The sequence below is a fragment of the Coregonus clupeaformis genome, unplaced genomic scaffold (genome assembly GCF_020615455.1).
Source record: "Coregonus clupeaformis isolate EN_2021a unplaced genomic scaffold, ASM2061545v1 scaf0005, whole genome shotgun sequence".
NCBI classification, from domain to species: Eukaryota; Metazoa; Chordata; class Actinopteri; order Salmoniformes; family Salmonidae; genus Coregonus; species Coregonus clupeaformis.
The window spans coordinates 643,504-670,367 of NW_025533460.1; the positions used below are offsets into that span (position 1 = coordinate 643,504).

Here is a 26,864-nt window from a genome sequence, read left to right on the forward strand (position 1 = left end):
GATCGGTTTTGACCTATGAACCCCAGATTAGGCGGGATCTCCATGCTGTGTCAGTCTATTTACTGATGTAAACCAATGGCTCTTGGATTCAGAGAGCTTCCATTGGGTGAAATGTCAGTTGCAAAATGTTAAATCGACCCAAGCCCCTTCCCCCTAGGCACCGTGTAGAACTGAAAGGATTGGATAGGTATAAAGCAATATGATAATAGCTCCAGTGCTCCACCATGATATCTGATATCTTCATTATGACGTCTGGCAAATCCACTCATTGGATTTAGAGGCTTCGTTTGACCAGTCCTCATAGTTAGCTGTAACATTTACTACATGTTTGTATACTCTCAAAATGTTTATTTGTGAAGCTGTTTTTTCTAAGGCAATACCTTTTTTTCTTTTGCATCTTAAAGTATGAAAGATATTGACAACATAGACAAACATACAATGCTACAATTATATTTGTAAAGCCATGCTCCAGTCCAGTGTGATTGATCATCCTTTGTATGTTGACACCCTGTTTGATCTCTTATGTAGAGCTATATTTATACAGATATTAAACCTTTATTCATGTGGAAACCCTCTCTGTCTTCTCTGTCCCACAGCGGAGCCCTTGGTGCAGTTGGACGGTAAGCCCAGCTGCTGCTTCTTTAAGTTCAGCCCCAAGCTCATGTTCACCAAGGTGCTGAAGGCTCAGCTGTGGGTGTACCTACGGCCGCTGCAGCAGACTTCCACCGTCTACCTGCAGATCCTCAGACTGAAGCCTGTCACGGAGCAGGGCAGCCGCCACATCCGCATCCGCTCACTGAAGATTGAGCTCAACTCACGTGTGGGCCACTGGCAGAGTATCGACTTCAAGCACGTGCTGCAGAACTGGTTCAAGCAGCCGCACACCAATTGGGGGATCGACATCAATGCCTTCGATGAGAGCGGCAACGACCTGGCAGTAACCTCGCTGAGACCGGGTGAGGAAGGGCTGGTAAGGACCCTCAGACCTGTCGCAGACTTACACACTGACACTTTGTTAATAAATCTCTCCTCGATTCCTGGCATCCTCTCTCCACACCTCCTATTCAAAATGCATTGGAGAAGAAGGTCCAAAGGGAGGGACCTTGGACCTTCTCCTCTAATATGGTAGAGAAGTACTCAGGGAGATAGGATGCGAGGAATCAAGGAAAGACCACTTGAGACAGTTATTGGCATTTATATTTATTAGGGATCCCCATTAACTGCTACTCTTCCTGGGGTCCAAACACATTAAGGCACTTACATCACACATAAAACAAAAGATAAAACAGTACATCATATAACATTATTACACCACTACATATCTACAATACAAAATGTATAATACCACCATACAACAATATTACACTGTACGTGTGTGTATAGTGCGTGTGCTAGCTTACATTGCATTCGGAAAGTATTCAGGCCCCTTCCATTTATCCACATTTTGTTACGTCACAGCCTTATTCTAAAATTGATTAAATTATTTTTTTTCTCATCAATCTACACATAATACCCCATAATGACAAAGTGAAAACAGGTTTTTATAAATTTTTGCACATTTATTACAAATAAAAAACAGAAATACCTTATTTACATAAGTATTCAGACCCTTTGCTATGAGACTCGAAATTGAGCTCAGGTGCATCCTGTTTCCATTGATCATCCTTCAGATGTTTCTACAACTTGATTGGAGTCCACCTGTGGTAAATTCAATTGATTGGACATGGTTTGGAAAGGCACACACCTGTCTATATAAGGTCCCATGAATGTCAGAGCAAAAACCAAGCCATGAGGTCGAAGGAATTGTCCGTAGAGCTCTGAGACAGGATTGTGTCGAGGCACAGATCTGGGGAAGGGTACCAAAACATTTCTGCAGCATTGAAGGTCCCCAAGAACACAGTGGCCTCCATCATTCTTAAATGTAAGACTTTCGGAACCACCAAAACTCTTCCTAGTGCTGGCCGCCTTGCCAAACTGAGCATTCATGGGAGAAGGGCCTTTGTCAGGGAGGTGACCAAGAACCCGATGGTCACTCTGACAGAGCTCCAGAGTTCCTCTGTGGAGATGGGAGAACCTTCCAGAAAGACAACCATCTCTGCAGCACTCCACCAATGAGAAACAAGATTATCTGCACTCCACCAATGAGAAACAACTCTTTGGCCTGAATGACAAGCATCACATCTGGAGGAAACCTGGCACCATCCCTACGGTGAAGCATGGTGGTGGCAGCATCATGCTGTGGGAATGTTGTTCAGCGGCAGGGACTGGGAGACTAGTCAGGATCGAGGAAAAGATTAACGGAGCAGAGTGCAGAGAGATCCTTGATGAAAACCTGCTCCAGAGCGCTCAGGACCTCAGACTGAGGTGAAGATTCACCTTCCAACAGGACAACGACCCGAAGCACACAGCCAAGACAATGCAGGAGTGGCTTCGGGACAAGTCTCTGAATGTCCACAGATTCTCAATTGGATTGAGGTCTGGGCTTTGACTAGGCCATTCCAAGACATTTAAATGTTTCCCCTTAAACCACTCAAGTGTTGCTTTAGCAGTATGCTTAGGGTCATTGTCCTGCTGGAAGGTGAACCTCCGTCCCAGTCTCAAATCTCTGGAAGACTGAAACAGGTTTCCCTCAAGAATTTCCCTGTATTTAGCGCCATCCTTCAATTCTGACCAGTTTCCCAGTCCCTGCCGATGAAAAACATCCCCACAGCATGATGCTGCCACCATAATGCTCCACTGTGGGGATGGTGTTCTCAGGGTGATGGGAGGTGTTGGGTTTGCGCCAGACATAGCGCTTTCCTTGATGGCCAAAAAGCTCAATTTTAGTCTCATCTGACCAGAGTACCTTCTTCCATATGTTTGGGGAGTCTCCCACATGCCTTTTGGCGAACACCAAACGTGTTTGCTTATTTTTTTCTTTAAGCAATGGCTTTTTTTCTGGCCACTCTTCCTTAAAGTCCAGCTCTGTGGAGTGTACGGCTTAAAGTGGTCCTATGGACAGATACTCCAATCTCCGCTGTGTAGCTTTGCAGCTCCTTCAGGGTTATCTCTTTGTTGCCTCTCTGATTAATGTCCTCCTTGCCTGGTCCGTGAGTTTTGGTGGGCGGCCCTCTCTTGGCAGGTTTGTTGTGATGCCATATTCTTTCAATTTCTTAATAATGGATTTAATGTTGCTCCGTGGGATGTTCAAAGTTTCGGATATTTCTTTATAACCCAACCCTGATCTGTACTCCTCACACAACTTTGTCCCTGACCTGTTTGGAGAGCTCCTTGGTCTTCATAGTGCCGCTTGCTTGGTGGTGCCACTTGCTTAGTGGTGTTGCAGACTCTGGGGCCTTTCAGAACAGGTGCATTTATACTGAGATCATGTGACAGATCATGTGACACTTAGATTGCACACAGGTGGACTTTATTTAACTAATTATGTGACTTCTGAAGGTAATTGGTTGCACCAGATCTTATTTAGGGGCTTCATAGCAAAGGGGTTGAATACATATGCACGCACCACTTTTCCGTTATTTAGACATAATATCACAAATAATATCACTAACTGAAAATAGCTGTGCAGCGACGCTCCCCATCCAACCTGACAGAGCTTGAGAGGATCTGCAGAGAAGAATGGGAGAAACTCCCCAAATACAGGTGTGCCAAGCTTGTAGCGTCATACCCAAGAAGACTCGAGGCTGTAATTGCTGCCAAAGGTGCTTCAACAAAGTACTGAGTAAAGGGTCTGAATACTTATGTAAATTTCATATTTCCGGGTAAAAAACAACAACATTTTCAATAGATTCTAAAAACCTATGGGGTATTTTGTGTAGATTGATGAGGGAAAAAAACGATTTAATCAATTTTAGAATAAGGCTGTAACGTAACAAATTGTGGAAAAAGTCAAGGGGTCTGAATACTTTCCGAATGCACTGTATGTGTGCGTATGTGTGTGTCTGTACCTGTGTGTGTGTGTGTGTGTCTCTTCACAGTCCCCACTGTTCCATAAGGTGTATTTTGTATCTGTTTAAAAAAAATCTGATTCTTGCATCAGTTATCTAATGTGAAATAGGGTTCCATGTAGTCATGGCTCTATGTAGTACTGTGCGCCTCCCATAGTTTGTTCTGGACTTGGGGATTGTGAAAAGACATGTCTGGCATGTCTTGTGGGGTATGTATAGGTGTCCGAGCTGTGTGCTAGTAGTTTAAACAGACAGCTCAGTGCATTCAGCTTGTCAACACTTCTTACAAAAACAAGTAGTGACGAAGTCAATCTCTCCTCCACTTTGAGCCATGAGAGATTGACATGCATATTATTAATGTTTAAATTTAAGGGCCAGCCATGCTGCCCTGTTCTGAGCCAATTGTAAGTCGCTCTTTGTGGTGGACAGACTTCTCCCCATCTTAGCTACTGTTGTATCAACATGTTTTGACCAAGACAGTTTACAATCCAGGGTTACTCCAAACAGTTTAGTCAGCTCAACTTGCTCAATTTCCACTTTATTTATTACAAGATTTAGTTGAGGTTTAGGGTTTAGTGAATGATTTGTCCCAAATACAATGTGTTTAATTTTTGAAATATTTAGGACTAACTTATTCCTTGCTACCCATTCTGAAACTAACTGCAGCTCTTTGTTAAGTGTTGCAGTCATTTCAGTCGCTGTAGTAGCTGACGTGTATAGTGTTGAGTCATCCGCATACATACACACTGGCTTTACTTAAATCGAGTGGCATGTCATTAGTAAAGATTGAAAAAAGTAAGGGGCCTAGACAGCTGCCCTGGGGAATTCCTGATTCTACCTGGATTACGTTGGAGAGGCTTCCATTAACGAACACCCTCAGTGTTCTGTTAGACAGGTAACTCTTTATCCACAATATAACAGGGGGTGTAAAGCCATAACATACATTTTTCCAGCAGCAGACTATGATCGATAATGTCAAAAGCCGCACTGAAGTCTAACAAAACAGCTCCCACAATCTTTTTATCATCAATTTCTCTCAGCTAATCATCAGTCATTTGTGTAAGTGCTGTGCTTGTTGAATGTCCTTCCCAAAAGTTTACTAAGGGTTGGTAACAGGCTGATTGGTCGGCTATTTAAGTCAGTAAAGGGGACTTTACTATTCTTGGGTAGCGGAATGACTTTTGCTTCCCTTCAGGCCTGAGGGCACACACTTTCTAGTAGGCTTAGATTGAAGATATGGCAAATAGGAGTTGCAAGATTGTCCGCTATTATTTTCAGTAATTTTCCATCCAAGTTGTCAGACCCTGGTGGCTTGTCACTGTTGATCGACAACAATTTTCACCTCTTCCACACTCACTTTACGGAGTTCAAAATGGCAATGCTTGTCTTTCATAATTTGGTCAGTTATACTTGGATGTGTAGTGTCGGTGTTTGTTGCTGGCATGTCATGCCCAAGTTTGCTAATATACTTTTGCCCCTTTTTCTTCCCAATTTCGTGATATCCAATTGGTAGTTACAGTCTTGTCCCATCGCTGCAACTCCCCTACGGACTCGGGAGAGGCGACGGTTGAGAGCCATGTGTCCTCCGAAACACGACCCTGCCAAGCCGCACTGCTTCTTGACACACTGCTCGCTTAACCCGGAAGCCAGCCGCATCAATGTGTCGGAGGAAACACCGTCCAACTGACGACCGAGGCCAGCTTGCAGGCGCCCGGCCCGCCACAAGGAGTTGCTAGAGCACGATGAGACAAGGAAATCCCGGCCGGCCAAACCCTCCCCTAACCCAGACGATGCTGGGCCAATTGTGCGTTGCATCATGGGTCTCCCGTAACCCAAGGCTGTAGTGACGCCTCAGCACTACGAAGCAGTGCCTTAGACCGCTGCGCCACTCGGGAGTGGAAGTTTGCCAATCTTGCCAATGACAAAATCATTAATGTAGTTGGCAATATCAGTGGGTTTTGTGATAAATGAGCCATCTAATTCAATGAATGTTATAGCTGAGTTTACCTTTTTGCCCAAAATGTCATTTAAGGTGCTCCAAAGCTTTTTACTATCATTCTTTATATCATTTATCTTTGTTTCATAGTATAGTTTCTTCTTCTTTTTATTCTGTTTAGTCACATGATTTCTCAATTTGCAGTACGTTTTCCATTCTGTTGTGCAGCCAGACTAATTTGCCATTCCTTTTGCCTCATCCCACTCAACCATATAATTTTTCAATTCCTCATCAATCCAAGGAGATTTAACAGTTTTTACAGTCATTTTCTTAATGGGTGCATGCTTATTAGTAACTGGAATAAGCAATTTCATAAATGTGTCAAGTGCAGCGTCTGGTTGCTCCTCATTACACACCACAGACCAGCAAATATCCTTTACATCATCAACATAGGAATCACTACAAAACGTATTGTATGACACTATATTAGGCCCATCCTTTGGAACTTTGTTTTTCCTAGATATGGCTACTATATTGGGATCACTACATCCAATGGATTTGGATACTGCTTTAAAGCCAATTTCAGCAGCATTAGTAAAGATGTGATCAATACATGTTGATGAGTTCATTCCTGTGCGGTTTGTAACTACCCTGGTATGTTGACTGATAACCTGAACCAGGTTGCAGACACTGGTTACAGTTTGAAGCTTTTTCTTGAGTGGACAGCTTGATGAAAGCCAGTCAATATTTAAAATCACCCAGAAAATGTACCTCTCTTTTGATTTCACATACATTACCAAGCATTTCACACATATTATCCAGATACTGACTGTTAGCACTTGGTAGCCTATAGCAGCTTCCCACAAGAATGGGCTTTAGGTGAGGCAGATGAACCTGTAGTCATATTACGTCAACAGTATTTAACTGGAGATCCTCTCTAAGCTTTACAGGAATGTGGTTCTGAATAGACGCCCCCATTGGCATTTCTGTCATTTCTGTAGATGTTATTGCCATGTATTGCTACCATTGTATCATCAAAGGTATTATCTAAGTGAGTTTCAGAAATATAATATGAATGTAATCTTTTACTAGCAAGTTATTTATTTCATGAACCTTGTTTCTTAGGCTACATCTGTTAATGTACTTTTCTGAGATGTTTGATTGTTTTTATTGCTTTACTGGGAAGCTTATCAGAAGTAGACATTACAATGTTATTTATGTTTGAGCTGATATCATTATGACAGTGGACTTCCTACTAGGGCACACTGCCGCAGTGCTATCAGTACATGATTACTGCATACAATAGATGTAGGATCAACAAAGGCATTCAGGGCAGTTAGAGGGACATAAATTAAGTTACTTACATTGTGTCTGCCAACACCCCTGGGACACTGTATATTTGCAGCAGCACTACGACAACTCAGCGACACAATGATGGGGATTATCTAAGGTGGGCTTGGGTCATTGATAAGTTATTGTCTCAACGCAGCCTTGGAATGCGTGGACAGAGTCCAGGAGCCAAGATGATTTGGAACACTTTGTCATTCCTGTAGAGCATCTTCTGTTTCCAGAAAGTGTGAAAGTTATCTAAAAAAGTGATTCCAACAGAGCTACAGTAGTATTTTAGCCAGGTGTGTAATGCCAGTAGCCTGCTGAATCTTTCACACCCGCGGCCCAATGATGGTACCGGACCTGAAATAATTAGCGCTTTTTAAATCTTTCAGTGCTAGAATCAGTTCTTTAAGATCAATTTTCAGCAGTTCCGAACTAGCCCTCCTAATGTCGTTTGACCCCACATGGACTACGACAGCGTCAGCTACCGGCATCTGTCGTAGAACAGTCGGAAGCAGCCTTGTAATATCCTGTACTCGTGCTCTAGGATAGCACAGGTTTTTTTTCCCCGGGAACCAGGATGTTTCTTACCATAGAACTGCCGATGACGACAGCTGGTGCAATGGCTGAGGAGGTCCGGCCGTTGTTTCGCCTCAAGTGGTTTCGCAAACCCCTCGAGGACCAAAGGGCGGTGGGGCCCGATGGACCAGAGCCAGCTGTAGTATCCATCGTGGATGATAAATTGGCCGGAGTCTCGGACAGCCTCACGGTCTGATGAGCATGGGAGCTCTGAGGATCTGAACCCGAAGGAAGCCACCGGAGAGGGAAACAGAACAGAGGACGAAGGCGCAGGTACCTCTGGATCCGATCTCGACTCGGAAGCCCCCAGGGAAGAATGTGCCGGAACCTCTGGAACCAGGGCGGCGAAGCTATTTCTGGTCTGTGTCCGGTCCGTGCTTAACATCTCCAAGGAGGCCCCCATTGCCAGAGGACGCTGTTCCACAGCGAGTGACATATCTCCATGGCTGGTTGGTAGGATCAAGGACAGGGACATCCACCAAGTCATCCAGGAGCATCCTACTAGCTCCATTCTCCAGGGAAGGGGGGGGACCCTTTCGGGGAGGGATCCCTGCAGAGTACCGGCCAGTCGGCTGTGGAGAGCCGACACGGTGGTGACACTTCCACCAGGCCAGAGCGGCGTCCGGCTACTGGGGTGGAAGAGAAAGAAAAAGTAGGTGGGCGTTGATTCCCCAGTAGCTTGTGTAGGTTCGCTACTTGTTTGCTGAGAGTAGCCACTTCGCCACTGTAGTCCTCTGCAAGCAAAGAGTTGCTACATTGAAAGTCAGGGCGGTCCACATTGTCTCGGAATAAAGCAAAATAAACACAGCTCCTGCAACATTGTAAATGTTTGTTAGCGTCCTCCATTTGAGGCTCCAGGCTAGCTAGGTTAGCTAAGCCAGCCGGGCCTCCGTGTCTCTCGTCTTGACAAGGAACTCGCAACTTGTCCGAGAGAGAACCACACGGCTATCAAAAACGTAAGGCCAAGGTAAGCCTACACCAATCACACAATTCATTTGATGTTTTTTTTTTCGATGTGAAAAATGAATGGCGGTGTAGAGTATTATAACTCAGGCTAGTAAAATACGTTTTGTCAACAACACAGTGTGTTGATGGAGTGATTTGGTTTATTAAAATTAGATTGACCCATCCAACATCAAAAGAGACTGAATGGTTGTTTCTGACTATTAAAGGGATAGTTCCCCCAAACAACAAATTCACCTCTTTTCTTGGATAAAAAAAAAGTATCCAAGACTTGGTTTTGTCTACTTAACTATAGCTTAGCATTAGCATCGTTAAGGACAACACAAGCCAATGCCAGTAAACAAGTTATTTTACATGACAATTTAAAGTTTGACAATTTAAAGTAACAGTTTACTTGAATGATGCCAAACTGTCCTTATAGAGCTCGCCAGCTTGTAGTACTTAAAAACAAATTGTTTTCCTCTGGTTCGTTCAGCAATTCCTATGGGCAAAATGAATGGGGAAAGAATAGAGTTTTGGAATAAATGCAGAAAATGTCTGAGATTAACACAGGTTTATGAGATCTTATACGTTTTGTTCTATGAGATAATATCACTCAGTTAACATGACCTTTATGAATTATGAAGCCTTTGTGCATGTTTTTTAAATGTATTATATAAAGCCTTCAAAATTCACAAAAGGTGACGTTAGCTGATTAACATTATCTCATAGAACAAAATGTATAAGATATCCTAAACCCGTGTTTACCACGGACCTTATTTTAGGCGTTTATCAAAAAACTCTACAAAAACTCCTTTAATTTCCCCATAGGCTTTGTTCAACTAACCATGGCAGAGTTAGTGCTTACAAAAAGACACCATTACTATTGCGCTCTATAGTACCCAATCCTTACATCAATGCAAAAATAAATAAATGTATCTGATGTGCATTATGCATCTGAAGTCAGCTTTACTATTCATATACTGTCCATACTGTCTATATATATATACTACATGACCAAAAGTATGTGGACACCTGCTTGTCGAACATCTCATTCCAAAGTCATGGGCATCAATATGGAGTTGGTTCCCCCTTTGCTGTTATAACAGGCTCCACTCTTCTGGGAAGGCTTTCCACTGGATGTTGGAACATTGCTGCGGGGACTTGCCTCCATTCAGCCACGAGCATTCGTGAGGTCGGGCACTGATATTGGGCGATTAGGCCTGGCTTGCAGGCGGCGTTCCAATTCATCCCAAAGGTGTTCGATGGGGTTAAAGTCAGGGCTCTGTGGAGGCCAGTCAAGTTCTTTCCACACCGATCTCGACAAACCATTTCTGTATGGACCTCGGTTTGTGCACAGGGGCATTGTCCTGTCTGAAACAGGAAAGGGCCTTCCCTAAACTGTTACCAAAAATGTGGAAGCACAGAATCGTCTAGAATGTCATTGTATGCTGTAGCATTATGATTTCCCTTCACTGGAACTAAGGGGCCTAACCCGAACCATGAAAAACAGCCCCAGACCATTATTCCTCCTCCACCAAACTTTACAGTTGGCACTATGTATTGGGGCAGGTAGCATTCTCCTGGCATCTGCCAAACCCAGATTCGTCCGTCGGACTGCAAGATGGTGAAGCGTGATGCATCACTCCAGACAAAACGTTTCCACTGCTCCAGAGTCCAATGGCGGCGAGCTTTACATCACTCCAGCCGATGCTTGGCATTGCGCATGATGATCTTAGGCTTGTGTGCGACTGCTCGGCCATGCAAACCCATTTAATGAAGCTCCCGACGAACAGTTCTTGTGCTGACATTGCTTCCAGAGGCAGTTTGGAACTCCGCAGTGAGTGTTGCAACCGAGGAGAGACTATTTTTACGCGCTCCCTTCAGCAGCCTTCACTGATATGTGTGTGTATATATATATATATACACAGTATGAGTCAAAAGTTTGGACACACCTACTCATTCAAGGGTTTTTCTTTATTTTTACTATTTTCTACATTGTAGAATAATAGTGAAGACATCAAAACTATGAAATAACACATATGGAATCATGTAGTAACCAAAAAAGTGTTAAACAAATTCAAATTCAAATAGCCAAACTTTGCCTTGATGACAGCTTTGCACACTCTTGGCATTCTCTCAACCAGCTTCATGAGGTAGTCACCTGGAATGCATTTCAATTAACAGGTGTGCCTTGTTAATTTGTGGAATTTCTTTCCTTCTTAATGCGTTAGAGCCAATCAGTTGTGTTGTAACAAGGTAGGGGGGTATACAGAAGATAGCCCTATTTGGTAAAAGACGAAGTCCATATTATGGCAAGAATAGCTAAAATAAGCAAAGAGAAGCGACAGTCAATCATTACTTTAAGACATGAAGGTCAGTCAATTCGGAAAATTTCAAGAACTTTGAACGTTTCTTCAAGTGCAGTCGCTAAAACCATGAAGCGCTATGATGAAACTGGCTCTCATGAGGTCCGCCACACGAATGGAAGACCCAGAGTTACCTCTGTTGCAGAGAATACGTTCATTAGTGTTACCAGCCTCAGAAATTGCAGCCCAAATAAATGCTTCACAGAGTTCAAGTAACAGACACATCTGAACATCAACTGTTCAGAGGAGACTTTGTGAATCAGGCCTTCATGGTCGAATTGCTGCAAAGAAACCACTACTAAAGGACACCAATAAGAAGAAGAGACCTGCTTGGGCCAAGAAACATGAGCAATGGACATTAGACAAGTGGAAATGTGTCCTTTGGTCTGGAGTCCAAATTTGAGATTTTTGGTTCCAACCGCTGTGTCTTTGTGAGACGCGGTGTGGGTGAACGGATGATCTCCGAATGTGTATTTCCCACCGTAAAGCATGGAGGAGGAGGAGTTATGGTGTGGGGGTGCTTTGCTGGTGACACTGTCTGTGATTTATTTATAATTCAAGGCACACTTAACCAGCATGGCTACCACAGCATTCTGCAGCGATACGCCATCCAATCTGGTTTGGGCTTACTGGGACTATCATTTGTTTTTCAACAGGACAATGACCCAACACACCTCCAGGATGTGTAAGGGCTATTTTACCAAGAAGGAGAGTGATGGAGTGCTGCATCAGATGATCTGGCCTCCACAATCCCTCGACCTCAAAACAATTAAGATAGTTTGGGACGAGTCAGACCGCAGAGTGAAGGAAAAGCAGCCAACAAGTGCTCAGCATATGTGGAAACTCCTTCAAAACTGTTGGAAAAGCATTCCAGGTGAAGCTGGTTCAGAGAATGCCAAGAGTGTGCAAAGCTGTCATCAAGGCAAAGGGTGTCTATTTGAAGAATCTCAAATATAAAATATATTTAGATTTGTTTAACACTTTTTTGGTTACTATATGATTCCATATGATGTTTTCACTATTATTCTACAATGTAAAAAATAGTAAAAATAAAGAAAAACCTTTGAATGATTAGGTGTCCAAACTTTTGACTGGTAGATATATATATATATATATATATATATATATATATATATATATATACAGTTGAAGTCGGAAGAACCACACGGCTCGTTTTTCAAACACTCCACAAATGTCTTGTTAACAAACTATAGTTTTGGCAAGCCGGTTAGGACATCTACTTTGTGCATGACACAAGTAATTTTTCCAACAATTGTTTACAGACAGATTATTTCACTTATAATTCACTGTATCACAATTCCAGTGGGTCAGAAGTTTACATACACTAAGTTGACTGTGCCTTTAAACAGCTTGAAAAATTCCAGAAAATGATGTCATGGCTTTAGAAGCTTCTGATAGGCTAATTGACATCATTTGAGTCAATTGGAGGTGTACCTGTGGATGTATTTCAAGGCCTAGCTTCAAACTCAGTGCCTCTTTGCTTGACATCATGGGAAAATCAAAAGAAATCAGCCAAGACCTAAGAATTGTTTTTGGTAGACCTCCACACGTATGGTTCATCCTTGGGAGCAATTTCTAAATGCCTGAAGGTACCACGTTCATCTGTACAAACAATAGTACGCAAGTATAAACACCATGGGACCACGCAGCCGTCATACCGCTCAGGAAGGAGATGCGTTCTGTCTCCTAGAGATGAATGTACTTTGGTGCGAAACGTGCAAATCAATCCCAGAACAACAGCAAAGGACCTTGTGAAGATGCTGGAGGAAACAGGTACAAAAGTATCTATATCCACAATAAAACAAGTCCTATATCGACATAACCTGAAAGGCCGCTCAGCAAGGAAGAAGCCACTGCTTCAAAACCGCCATAAAAAAGCCTGACTATGGTTTGCCACTGCACATGGGGACAAAGATCGTACTTTTTGGAGAAATGTCCTATGGTCTGATGAAACAAAAATAGAACTGTTTGGCCATAATGACCATCGTTATGTTTGGAGGAAAAAGGGGTTCGCTTGCAAGCCGAAGAACACCATCCCAACCGTGAAGCACGGGGGTGACAGCATCAAGTTGTGGGGGTGCTTTGCTGTAGGAGGGACTGGTGAACTTCACAAAATAGATGGCATCATGAGGAAGGAAAATTATGTGGATATATTGAAGCAACATCTCAAGACATCAGTCAGGAAGTTAAAGCTTGGTCGCAAATGGGTCTTCCAAATGGACAATGACCCCAAGCATACTTCCAAAGTTGTGCCAAAATGGCTTAAGGACAACAAAGTCAAGGTATTGGAGTGGCCATCACAAAGCCCTGACCTCAATCCTATAGAAAATGTGTGGGCAGAACTGAAAAAGCGTGTGCGAGCAAGGAGGCCTACAAACCTGACTCAGTTACACCAGCTCTGTCAGGAGGAATGGGCCAAAATTCACCCAACTTATTGTGGGAAGCTTGTGGAAGGCTACCCGAAACGTTTGACCCAAGTTAAACAATTTAACGGCAATGCTACCAAATACTAATTGAGTGTACAGTGGGGAGAACAAGTATTTGATACACCGCCGATTTTGCAGGTTTTCCTACTTACAAAGCAGGTAGAGGTACACTTCAACTGTGAGAGACGGAATCTAAAACAAAAATCCAGAAAATCACATTGTATGATTTTTAAGTAATTAATTTGCATTTTATTGCATGACATAAGTATTTGATCACCTACCAACCAGTAAGAATTCCGGCTCTCACAGACCTGTTAGTTGTTCTGTTAAGAAGCCCTCCTCTTCTCCACTCATTACCTGTATTAACTGCACCTGTTTGAACTCGTTACCTGTATAAAAGACACCTGTCCACACACTCAATCAAACAGACTCCAACCTCTCCACAATGGCCAAGACCAGAGAGCTGTGTAAGGACATCGGGGATAAAATTGTAGACCTGCACAAGGCTGGGATGGGCTACAGGACAATAGGCAAGCAGCTTGGTGAGAAGGCAACAACTGTTGGCGCAATTATTAGAAAATGGAAGCAGTTCAAGATGACGTCAATCACCCTTGGTCTGGGACTCCATGCAAGATCTCACCTCGTGGGGCATCAATGATCATGAGGAAGGTGAGGGATCAGCCCAGAACTACACGGCAGGACCTGGTCAATGACCTGAAGAGAGCTGGGACCACAGTTTCAAAGAAAACCATTAGTAACACACTACGCCGTCATGGATTAAAATCCTGCAGCGCACACAAGGTCCCCCTGCTCAAGCCAGCGCATGTCCAGGCCCGTCTGAAGTTTGCCAATGACCATCTGGATGATCCAGAGGAGGAATGGGAGAAGGTCATATGGTCTGATGAGACAAAAATAGAGCTTTTTGGTCTAAACTCCACTCGCTGTGTTTGGAGGAAGAAGAAGGATGAGTACAACCCCAAGAACACCATCCCAACCGTGAAGCATGGAGGTGGAAACATCATTCTTTGGGGATGCTTTTCTGCAAAGGGGACAGGACGACTGCACCGTATTGAGGGGAGGATGGATGGGGCCATGTATCGCGAGATCTTGGCCAACAACTTCCTTCCCTCAGTAAGAGCATTGAAGATGGGTCGTGGCTGGGTCTTCCAGCATGACAACGACCCAAAACACACAGCCAGGGCAACTAAGGAGTGGCTCCGTAAGAAGCATCTCAAGGTCCTGGAGTGGCATAGCCAGTCTCCAGACCTGAACCCAATAGAAAATATTTGGAGGGAGCTGAAAGTCCGTATTGCCCAGCGACAGCCCCGAAACCTGAAGGATCTGGAGAAGGTCTGTATGTAGGAGTGGGCCAAAATCCCTGCTGCAGTGTGTGCAAACCTGGTCAAGACCTACAGGAAACGTATGATCTCTGTAATTGCAAACAAAGGTTTCTGTACCAAATATTAAGTTCTGCTTTTCTGATGTATCAAATACTTATGTCATGCAATAAAATGCAAATTAATTACTTAAAAATCATACAATGTGATTTTCTGGATTTTTTTTTAGATTCCATCTCTCACAGTTGAAGTGTACCTATGATAAAAAAGTACAGACCTCTACATGCTTTGTAAGTAGGAAAACCTGCAAAATCGGCAGTGTATCAAATACTTGTTCTCCCCACTGTATGTAAACTTCTGACCCACTGGGAATGTGATGAAATAAATAAAAGCTGAAATAAATCATTCTCTCTACTATTATTCTGACATTTCACATTCTTAAAATAAAGTGGTGATCCTAACTGACCTAAAACAGGGAATTTTTTACTAGGATTAAATGTCAGGAATTGTGAAAAACTGAGTTTTAAATGTATTTGGCTAAGGTGTATGTAAACTTCCGACTTCAACTGTAATATATATATATATATATATATATATATATACACACACACACACACACACACACAGTGCATTTGGAAAGTATTCAGACCCCTTTACTTTTTCCACATTTTATGACGTTACAGCCTTATACTAAAATGGTTTAAATCGTTTTTCCCCCTCATCAATCTACACACAATACCGCATAATGACAGGTTTTAGGAATTTTTGCAAATGTTTTAAAAATAAAAAACTGAAATCACATTTACATAAGAATTCAGACTCTTTACTCAGTACTTTATTGAAGCACCTTTGGCAGCGATTACAGCCTCGAGTCTTCTTGGGTATGACTCTACAAGCTTGGCACATCTGTATTTGGGGAGTTTCTCCCATTCTTCTCTGCAGATCCTCTCATTCTTCTCTGCAGATCCTCTCAAGCTCTAATCCATTTTAGAATAAGGCTGTAACGTAACAAAATGTGAAAAAAGTCAAGGGGTCTGAATACTTTCCTAATGCACTGAACAGAAATATAAACGCAACATGCAACATTTCATTGATTTTACTGAGTTACAGTTCATATGAGGAAATCAGTCAATTGAAATAAATTCATTAGGCGCTAATCTATGGATTTCACATGACTGGGAATACAGATATGCATCTGTTGGTCACAGATACCTTAAACGAAATGGGCCTCACAATGAGCCTCAGGACCTGGTCACAGTACTTTTGTCCGTTCAAATTGCCATCGATAAAATGCAATTGTGTTCATTGTCCGTAGCTTATGCCTGCCCATACCATAACCCCACCGCCATCATGGGGCACTCTGTTCACAACGTTGACATCAGAAAACCGCTTGCCCACACGATGCCAACTGCACATTTTAGAGTGGCCTTTTATTGTCCCCAGCACAAGGTGCACCTGTGTAATGATCATGCTGTTATTCAGCTTCTTGATATGCCACACCTGTCAGGTGGATGGATTATCTTGGCAAAGGAGAACTGCTCATTAACAGGAATGTAAACAAATTTGTGCACAAAAATTTAGAGAAATAAGCTTTTTGTGCAAACATTTCTGGGATATTTTATTTCAGCTAATGAAACATGGGACCAAAACTTTACATGTTGTGTTTATTTTTGTTCAGTGTATATATTCCGGACTCTGACATTTATCATTCTTTAATTTCTTTTTAAAAATGTTTTGGATTTGTGTGTATTGTTTTGTATTGTTAGGTATACTGCACTGTTGGAGAAACATAAGCATTTCGCTGCACCTGCGATTACATCTGCAAAATATGTGTACATGTCCAATACAATTTTAGTTGATATGAGCTAGCCAATCTCAAACCCAAATTACTACATACAGTATGTCAAGTTTCTGCTAGTAATACAAACACATGAACTGTCTGTTACAGGCTTTGGTTTTCCATTTATATTTCGAGGTTGGACGTTAGCACATGGGGCGCACAGATTGGTGTCACCTCGTTAGTCAGTATACATTACACCTGTGCTGGTTTGTCCATCTCATTAGTTGGAAGCTGTTTCACCTGTGCTGTCCCAGGTGATATTTAGGAGTGGCTGGTCCAGTGCTCCAGTTGCCTTGAGAGAGGTGGAGGGTTAACGCTGTTAGTTGACTCTCCTTATTTGATTTCTAGGAAAACTTCCCTATTTTCATTTTTGCTACACCTTTTGGTTTGCTTCCTGTCTTTAAGTTTGGTGTGGGTTTCTATATTTGCCTCTTCTTGGGCATATTTAGTGCACGCTCATTGTGGGTGTCTTAGGTCCCAGTTGTTGTTGCTAGTCAACTTTCAGTGGACACCCCCATGAGTGTCTTTCAGAACCCCTCCTAAAACCCCACCTGTTTCATTTTGATTGTTGTCAGTGACTCTGTTAGCTCCACCTTCAGTTTGAGCGACAATTTTATTTCCTTGCTGGGGAACTTAACAAAATGGTTGTCCGGGATCTTGTTTCCCATGAGTATGGTATTTTGGTATTTTATTAGGATCCCCACTAGCTGTTGTAAAAGCAGCAGCTACTCTTCCTGGGGTAGTTGCTCTAATCACCTACTCTGAAGCTCTGCTGTGTCCAGATATTTAAGTGTCACTGAGGTTTAACCCTGAGGGGTTATAAGATTGGTGGAATCATTTTGAAAGTTGCATAAACACAGGCTAATAAAATAAAAAAGAGCCATGGACTTTAAGTTGGAAGCATTTGTGGAAAACCCTACATGGGAGATTGTAGATAAATGTACGAATGCAAATCTGCTCGTCATTGCAAAACATTATGACATCAAAGTTGCACATGCTGATTCAAAAGCAGTAGTCAGCTTTGGTGGAGGAGGAAATCCTTCAGGAGAGGGAGGATGATGAAAAGGGTCCTACGGGTGGTAGAGTACACCCCATAGACGTGCAACTGTGAGAGGTAGAACTAAAGGCAAAATAGGAACAACAGCTCGAACATAAGGAAAAGGAAAGAGAATGTGAAGAGAGATTAGAGCAACAGAAACTAGAGTTTGAGCACAAGGAAAGGGAACAGGAACGTGAGCATGCCATTTGACTAAGGGAGAGAGATCTGGAAGCACTCCGAATCCAGTCAGGCCATCCTCCACCCTCAACAGAGTTTGATCTTGGTCGGAACAGCCGACTTGTACCGCCTTTCAATGAAAAGGAGGTGGACGTATATTTTACTCTGAGTGGATTGCCACATCCCTAAAATGGCCGCGAGACATTTGGTCACTGTTCCTCCAAAGTGTTCTTGTGGGAAAAAAAGTGTATGCCGCTTTATCTCTTGACCAGAGTTCAGATTATGACACTGTTAAAGCTGCTATCCTTCGAGTTGGTCCCAGAGGCATACAGACAACAGTACCGTAAATTACGAAAAACAGAATCACAAAGCCATGTTGAGTTCGTAAGGGAGCAAGCATGTCTTCTTGATCGGTGGTGTGGTTCTCAAGAGGTCAAGGACCTTGAGGATTTAAAGACACTCATACTTCTTGAGCAGTTCTAGAATTGCCTTCACGAAAGGGTTGCTACCTATATTTATGAGCACAAGGATTTCACTCTTGAGAAAGCTGCAGTCCTTGCAGATGAGTTTATGCTGAAACAAAAAATGACCTTCATAAACAAAGCACCAAGTAGTTATCCCTATGCAAAAAGCAATCCAGAGAAGTCACCTCTTACTGCGAGGTTTCAAGCCTTTTTTACAGTGCACAAAGATCGGCAGAAAACTGGTTTTCGTATCCGCCAGTTTGTCATTACTTCCATGAGAAAGGACACATTGTCTCTCAGTGTCCTAAGTTAAAGCAGAAAAATGAGTGAGAGAAAAAGCTGTTTCTTGTATTTATTATGGATCCCCATGAGCTGCTACCACTCTTCCTGGGGTCCGGCAAAAGGCAGTTACACAATTTTTTTAACATTATAATACATTCATAACAGATTTCACAACACACTGTGTGCCCTCTGGCCCCTACTCCACTACCACATATCTACAACACAAAATCCATATGTACGTGTGTGTATTTTATCATGTGTGTGTATGCATGTGTCTGTGCCTATGTTTGTTGTTCCACAGTCCCCGCTGTTCCATAAGGTGTATTTTTCTGTTTTTTAAATCTGATTCTACTGCTTGCATCAGTTACCTGATGTGGAATAGAGTTCCATGTAGTCATGGCTCTATGTAGTACTGCACCTCCCATAGTCTGTTCTGGACTTGGGGACTGTGAAGAGACCTCTGGTGGCATGTCTTGTGGGGTATGCATGGGTGTCTGAGCTGTGTGCTAGTCGTTTAAAACAGACAGCTCAGTGCTTTCAACATGTCAATACCTCTCCACAAATACAAGTAGTGATGAAGTCAATCTCTCCTCTACTTTGAGCCAGGAGGGATTGACATGTTATTAATGTTTGCTCTCTGTGTACATCCAAGGGCCAGCCTGACCACACGACTGAACAGTAGTCCAGGTGCGACAAAACTAGAGCCTGTCGGACCTGCCTTGTTGATAGTGCTGTTAAGAAGGTAGAGCAGTGCTTTATTATGGACAGACTTCTCCCCATCTTAGCTACTGTTGTATCAATATGTTTTGACCATGACAGTTTACAATCCAGGGTTACTCCAAGCAGTTTAGTCACCTCAACTTGCTCAACTTGCTCAAATTCCTCATTTTTTTTTACAAGATTTAGGTTTAGGGTTTAGTGAATGATTTGTCCCAAATACAATGCTTTTAGTTTTTGAAATATTTAGGACTAACTTATTCCTTGCCACCCATTCTGAAACTAACTACAGCTCTTTGTTAAGTGTTGCAGTAATTTCAGTCGCTGTAGTAACTGACGTGTATAATGTTGAGTCATCCGCATACATAGACACACTGGCTTTACTCATAGCCAGTGGCATGTCATAAGTAAAGATTGAAAAAAGTAAGGGGCCTAGACAGCTGCCCTGGGGAATTCCTGATTCTATCTGGATTATGTTGGAGAGGCTTCCATTAAAGAACAGCCTCTGTGTTCTGTTAGACAGGTAACTCTTTATACAGTGAGGGGAAAAAAGTATTTGATCCCCTGCTGATTTTGTACGTTTGCCCACTGACAAAGACATGATCAGTCTATAATTTTAATGGTAGGTTTATTTCAACAGTGAGAGACAGAATAACAACAAAAAAATCCAGAAAAACGCATGTCAAAAATGTTATAAATTGATTTGCATTTTAATGAGGGAAATAAGTATTTGACCCCTCTGCTAAACATGACTTAGTACTTGGTGGCAAAACCCTTGTTGGCAATCAGAGGTCAGACGTTTCTTGTAGTTGGCCACCAGGTTTGCACACATCTCAGGAGGGATTTTGTTCCACTCCTCTTTGCAGATCTTCTCCAAGTCATTAAGGATTTGAGGCTGGCGTTTGGCAACTCGAACTTTCAGCTCCCTCTTTTTCTATGGGATTAAGGTCTGGAGACTGGCTAGGCCACTCCAGGACCTTAATGTGCTTCTTCTTGAGCCACTCCTTTTTTGCCTTGGCCGTGTGTTTTGGGTCATTGTCATGCTGTAATACCCATCCACGTCCCATTTTCAATGCCCTGGCTGAGGGAAGGTTCTCACCCAAGATTTGACGGTACATGGCCCCGTCCATCGTCCCTTTGATGCGGTGAAGTTGTCCTGTCCCCTTAGCAGAAAAACACCCACAAAGCATAATGTTTCCACCTCCATGTTTGACAGTGGGGATAATGTTCTTGGGGTCATAGGCAGCATTCCTCCTCCTCCAAACACAGCGAGTTGAGTTGATGGCAAAGAGCTCGATTTTGGTCTCATCTGACCATAACACTTTCACCCAGTTCTCCTCTGAATCATTCAGATGTTCATTGGCAAACTTCAGACGGCCCTGTATATGTGCTTTTTGAGCAGGGGGACCTTGCGGGCGCTGCAGGATTTCAGTCCTTCACGGCGTAGTGTGTTACCAATTGTTTTCTTGGTGACTATGGTCCCAGCTGCCTTGAGATCATTGACAAGATCCTCCCGTGTAGTTCTGGGCTGATTCCTCACCGTTCTCATGATGATTGCAACTCCACGAGGTGAGATCTTGCATGGAGCCCCAGGCCGAGGTAGATTGACAGTTATTTTGTGTTTCTTCCATTTGTGAATAATCGCACCAACTGTTGTCACCTTCTCACCAAGCTGCTTGGCGATGGTCTTGTAGCCCATTCCAGCCTTGTGTAAGTCCACAATCTTGTCCCTGACATCCTTGGAGAGCTCTTTGGTCTTGGCCATGGTGGAGAGTTTGGAATCTGATTGATTGATTGCTTCTGTGGACAGGTGTCTTTTATACAGGTAACAAACTGAGATTAGGAGCACTCCTTTTAAGAGTGTGCTCCTAATCTCAGCTCGTTACCTGTATAAAAGACACCTGGGAGCCAGAAATCTTTCTGATTGAGAGGGGGTCAAATACTTATTTCCCTCATTAAAATTCAAATCAATTTATAACATTTTTGACATGCGTTTTTCTGGATTTTTTTGTTGTTATTCTGTCTCTCACTGTTCAAATAAACCTACCATTAAAATCATAGACTGATCATTTCTTTGTCAGTGGGCAAACGTACAAAATCAGCAGGGGATCAAATACTTTTTTCCCTCACTGTAGCAGGGGGTGTAAAGCCATAACACATACATTTTTCCAGCAACAGACTATGATCGATAATGTAAAAAGCCGCACTGAAGTCTAACAAGACAGCTCCCACAATCTTTTTATCATCAATTTCTCTCAGCCAATCATCAGTCATTTGTGTAAGTGCTGTGGTTGTTGAATGTCCTTCCCTATAAGCGTGCTGAAAGTCTTTGTTTACTGTAAAATAGCATTGTATCTGGTCAAACACAATTTTTTCCAAAACTTTACTAAGGGTTGGTAACAGGCTGATTGGTTGGCTATTTGAGCCAGTAAAGGGGGCTTTACTATTCTTAGGTAGCGGAATGACTTTTGCTTCCCTCCAGGCCTGAGGGCACACACTTTCTAGTAGGCTTAAATTGAAGATATGGCAAATAGGAGTGGCAATATCGTCCACTATTATCTTCAGTAATTTTCCATCCAAGTTGTCAGACCCCGGTGGCTTGCTGAAGTATCAGACAAAGGCAAAACACCCTATAACATGAAGGACTGGGCTGCCCCAATCCAGCCCATTAAGTCTCTGGTTGGGACTGGTTTATCTCCTAAACAAGATTTTGGATCAGATGTGTATGAACCCTTTGTTTCATGCGGGTTCTTGTCTCTGCAGAGTGGATGATGCTGTTAAGCAGCAGGTGAAGATACTGCGAGACACTGGGGCAGCCCAGTCCTTCATTTTGGAGGGTGTTTTGCCTTTGTCTGACACTTCAGCAACTGGTTACAGTGTGTTAGTCCAAGGCGTGGAGATCAGTTGCATGAAAGTTCCTTTGTATAATGTGGAACTCAAGTCTGATCTTATTTCTGGTTCCATTGTCGTTGGAGTGAGACCTAGCCTACCGGTGAAGGGGTCTCATTCATTTTAGGAAATTATTTGGCTGGACGGAAGGTCGTGCCAAATCCTGTCATTTGTAAGGAACCCAGAGTAGAGGAACCTAATGGGTTATCAGAAAAGTACCCTAGCATGTTCCCAGTGTGGTTGATCTGCCGTTACACGTGCTATGTCTAAGAATGTTGCCGGGAGCAAGTCTAATGTTGAGGAGGATGTCAGCGATCCCACCATGGTTGATCTGTCTGAGACGTTTATAGGTGATCCTGATTTCGGTTGACCTCTCCTTTGAAAACCCCAAAGGTGAGCGAGTTTGTAGGACCGCTGAAGGAAGAGAGGGTCCCTACAGTTGACACTTTGATGTCTAGGAAGCAGTTGATTGCTGAACAGAGAAATGCTGTTTCCCTCTCCTCTCTGTTTGCTGAGATACGTCCAGAGGAGTTTGAAGTTTGCTGGGGTTACTTGGACAGAGATGGTGTTCTAATGAGGAAATGGCATTCTCGCACCACTTCTGGGCAAGACGATTGGCCCAGTGTATCTCAAATTGTCGTTTCAGTTACGCTTCGACAAGAGATACTGAGGTTGGCTCACGATGGTAGTATGACAGGTCAACTTGGAGTCAAAAAGACATATGACCGTATCTTGCATAACTTCTTCTAGCCTGGACTAAAACAGGATGTTGTGTCTTACTGTAAATCCTGTTGCGATTACCAGCGGATGGGTAAACCGTACCAAGCTGTACCAGTTGCACCTTTGCAGCCTATTTCTGCTTTTGACAAACCTTTCAACAGGGTTCTGGTGGACTGTGTTGGTCCTTTGCCCAAAGCCAAGAGTGGTAACCAGTTTCTCTTAACCATCATGTGTGCTGCCAATCGTTTCCCTGAGGCCAATCCACTGAGGAAAATCATGAGAGGAAAGTTACTACGGATATTGCAGGAGTTTCCCCTTGAAATCAGACATGTCCGTGGTAAGGACAACTTGATTGCTGATTGTCTTTCGAGGATGGGCAGTCAATAAGTTTTGTGTTCAGCCAGTGTGTAGCCCTGGCTCACAATTTATTTTGACTGCACGCTTTGCCGTTTTAAAGATTAATTTTGTTTTGGTTGGGCTCAATCCAAGGGGATGAGAGTTATAGACGCTTATGTGATTTTACCTATGTTTCGCAACTTCAGAGTTTTAGGCAGTAATTATTTATATATATATATATATATATATACAGTGGGGCAAAAAAGTATTTAGTCAGCCACCAATTGTGCAAGTTCTCCCACTTAAAAAGATGAGAGAGGCCTGTAATTTTCATCATAGGTACACGTCAACTATGACAGACAAATTGAGAAAAAAAATTCCAGAAAATCCCATTGTAGGATTTTTTATGAATTTATTTGCAAATTATGGTGGAAAATAAGTATTTGGTCACCTACAAACAAGCAAGATTTCTGGCTCTCACAGACCTGTAACTTCTTCTTTAAGAGGCTCCTCTGTCCTCCACTCGTTACCTGTATTAATGGCACCTGTTTGAACTTGTTATCAGTATAAAAGACACCTGTCCACAACCTCAAACAGTCACACTCCAAACTTCACAATGGCCAAGACCAAAGAGCTGTCAAAGGACACCAAAAACAAAATTGTAGACCTGCACCAGGCTGGGAAGACTGAATCTGCAACAGGTAAGCAGCTTGGTTTGAAGAAATCAACTGTGGGAGCAATTATTAGGAAATGGAAGACATACAAGACCACTGATAATCTCCCTCGATTTGGGGCTCCATGCAAGATCTCACCCCGTGGGGTCAAAATGATCACAAGAACGGTGAGCAAAAATCCCAGAACCACACGGGGGGACCTAGTGAATGACCTGCTGAGAGCTGGGACCAAAGTAACAAAGCCAACCATCAGTAACACACTACGCCGCCAGGGACTCAAATCCTGCAGTGCGAGACGTGTCCCCCTGCTTAAGCCAGTACATGTCCAGGCCCGTCTGAAGTGCATTTGGATGATCCAGAAGAGGATTGGGAGAATGTCATATGGTCAGATGAAACCAAAATATAACTTTTTGGTAAAAACTCAACTCGTCATGTTTGGAGGACAAAGAATGCTGAGTTGCCTCCAAAGAACACCATACCTACTGTGAAGCTTGGGGTTGGAAACATCATGCTTTGGGGCTGTTTTTCTGCAAAGGGACCAGGACGACTGATCCGTGTAAAGGAAAGAATGAATGGGGCCATGTATCGTGAGATTTTGAGTGAAACCCTCCTGCCATCAGCAAGGGCATTGAAGATGAAACGTGGCTGGGTCTTTCAGCATGACAATGATCCCAAACACACCGCCCGGGCAACGAAGGAGTGGCTTCGTAAGAAGCATTTCAAGGTCCTGGAGTGGCCTAGCCAGTCTCCAGATCTCAACCCCATAGAAAATCTTTGGAGGGAGTTGAACGTCTGTGTTGCCCAGCGACAGCCCCAAAACATCACTGCTCTAGAGGAGATCTGCATGGAGGAATGGGCCAAAATACCAGCAACAGTGTGTGAAAACCTTGTGAAGACTTACAGAAAACGTATGACCTGTGTCATTGCCAACAAAGGGTATATAACAAAGTATTGAGAAACGTTTGTTATTGACCAAATACTTATTTTCCACCATCATATGCCAATAAATTCATTAAAAATCCTACAATGTGATTTTCTGGATTTTTTTTTCTAATTTTGTCTGTCATAGTTGACGTGTACCTATGATGAAAATTACAGGCCTCTCTCATCTTTTTAAGTGGGAGAACTTGCACAATTGGTGGCTGACTAAATACTTTTTTTCCCCACTGTATATATATATATATATATATACACAGTGCCAGTCAAAAGTCTGGACACACCTACTCATTCAAGGGTTTTTCTTTATTTTTACTATTTTCTACATTGTAGAATAATAGTGAAGACGTCAAAACTATGAAATAATAATAATAATATGCCATTTAGCAGACGCTTTTATCCAAAGCGACTTACAGTCATGTGTGCATAAATTTTTGTGTATGGGTGGTCCCGGGGATCGAACCCACTACCCTGGCGTTACAAGCGCCGTGCTCTACCAGCTGAGCTACAGAGGACCACAAATAACACATGGAATCATGTAGTAACCAAAAAAGTGTTCAACAAATCAAAATATATTTTATATTTGAGATTCTTCAAATACATTTACATTTTAGTCATTTAGCAGACGCTCTTATCCAGAGCGACTTACAGTTAGTGAATACATATTTTTTTATACTGGCCCCCCGTGGGAATCGAACCCACAACCCTGGCGTTGCAAACGCCATGCTCTATCAACTGAGCTACATCCCTGCCGGCCATTCCCTCCCCTACCCTGGACGACGCTGGGCCAATTGTGCGCCGCCCATGAGTCTCCCGGTCGCGGCCGGCTGCGACAGAGCCTGGATTCGAACCAGGATCTCTAGTGGCACAGTTAGCACTGCGATGCAGTGCCTTAGACCACTGCGCCACTCAGGAGCATGAAAGTTCGCCACTCAAATAGCCACCCTTTGCTTTGATGACAGCTTTGCACACTCTTGGCATTCTCTCAACCAGCTTCACCTGGAATGCTTTTCCAACAGTCTTGAAGGAGTTCCCACATATGCTGAACACTTGTTGGCTGCTTTTCCTTCACTCTGCCGTCCGACTCATCCCAAACCATCTCAATTGGGTTGAGGTCGGGGGATTGTGGAGGCCAGGTCATCTGATGCAGCACTCCATCACTCTCCTTCTTGGTAAAATAGCCCTTACACAGCCTGGAGGTGTGATGGGTCATTGTCCTGTTGAAAAACAAATGATAGTCCCGCTAAGCCCAAACTAGATGGGATGGCGTATCACTGCAGAATGCTGTGGTAGCCATGCTGGTTAAGTGTCACCAGCAAAGCACCCCCACACCATAACACCTTCTCCTCCATGCTTTACGGTGGGAAATACACATGCAGAGATTATCCGTTCACCCACACCATGTCTCACAAAGACATGGCGGTTGGAACCAAAAATCTCCAATTTGGACCATTGCTCGTGTTTCTTGGCCCAAGCAGGTCTCTTCTTCTTATTGGTGTCCTTTAGTAGTGGTTTCTTTGCAGCAATTCGACCATGTAGGCCTGATTCACACAGTCCCCTCTGAACAGTTGATGTTGATGTGTCTGTTACTTGAACTCTGCAAAGCATTTATTTGGGCTGCAATTTCTGAGGCTGGTAACTCTAATGAACTTATCCTCTGCAGCAGAGGTAACTCTGGGTCTTCCATTCCTGTGGCGGTCCTCATGAGAGCCAGTTTCATCATAGCGCTTGATGGTTTTTGCGACTGCACTTGAAAAAACGTTCAAAGTTCTTGACACTTTCCGTATTGACTGGCCTTCATGTCTTAAAGTAACAATGGACTTTCATTTTTCTTTGCTTATTTGAGCTGTTCTTGCCATAATATGGACTTGGTCTTTTACCAAATAGGGCTATCTGCTGTA

At 43.1% G+C, this 26,864-nt stretch overlaps 1 protein-coding gene across 2 annotated transcripts in view; it reads left to right on the forward strand.

Annotated features, from left to right (window-relative positions):
- Positions 1 to 26,864, forward strand: part of LOC121577827 (growth/differentiation factor 11-like) — a 51,766-nt gene that overhangs the window by 17,671 nt on the left and 7,231 nt on the right. For both annotated transcript variants that reach the window (XM_041891746.2, XM_045212280.1), the window contains exon 2: positions 597 to 970. In XM_041891746.2, coding sequence (XP_041747680.2) covers positions 597 to 970 — 374 coding nt within the window. The remainder of the gene's footprint in view (positions 1 to 596; positions 971 to 26,864) is intronic.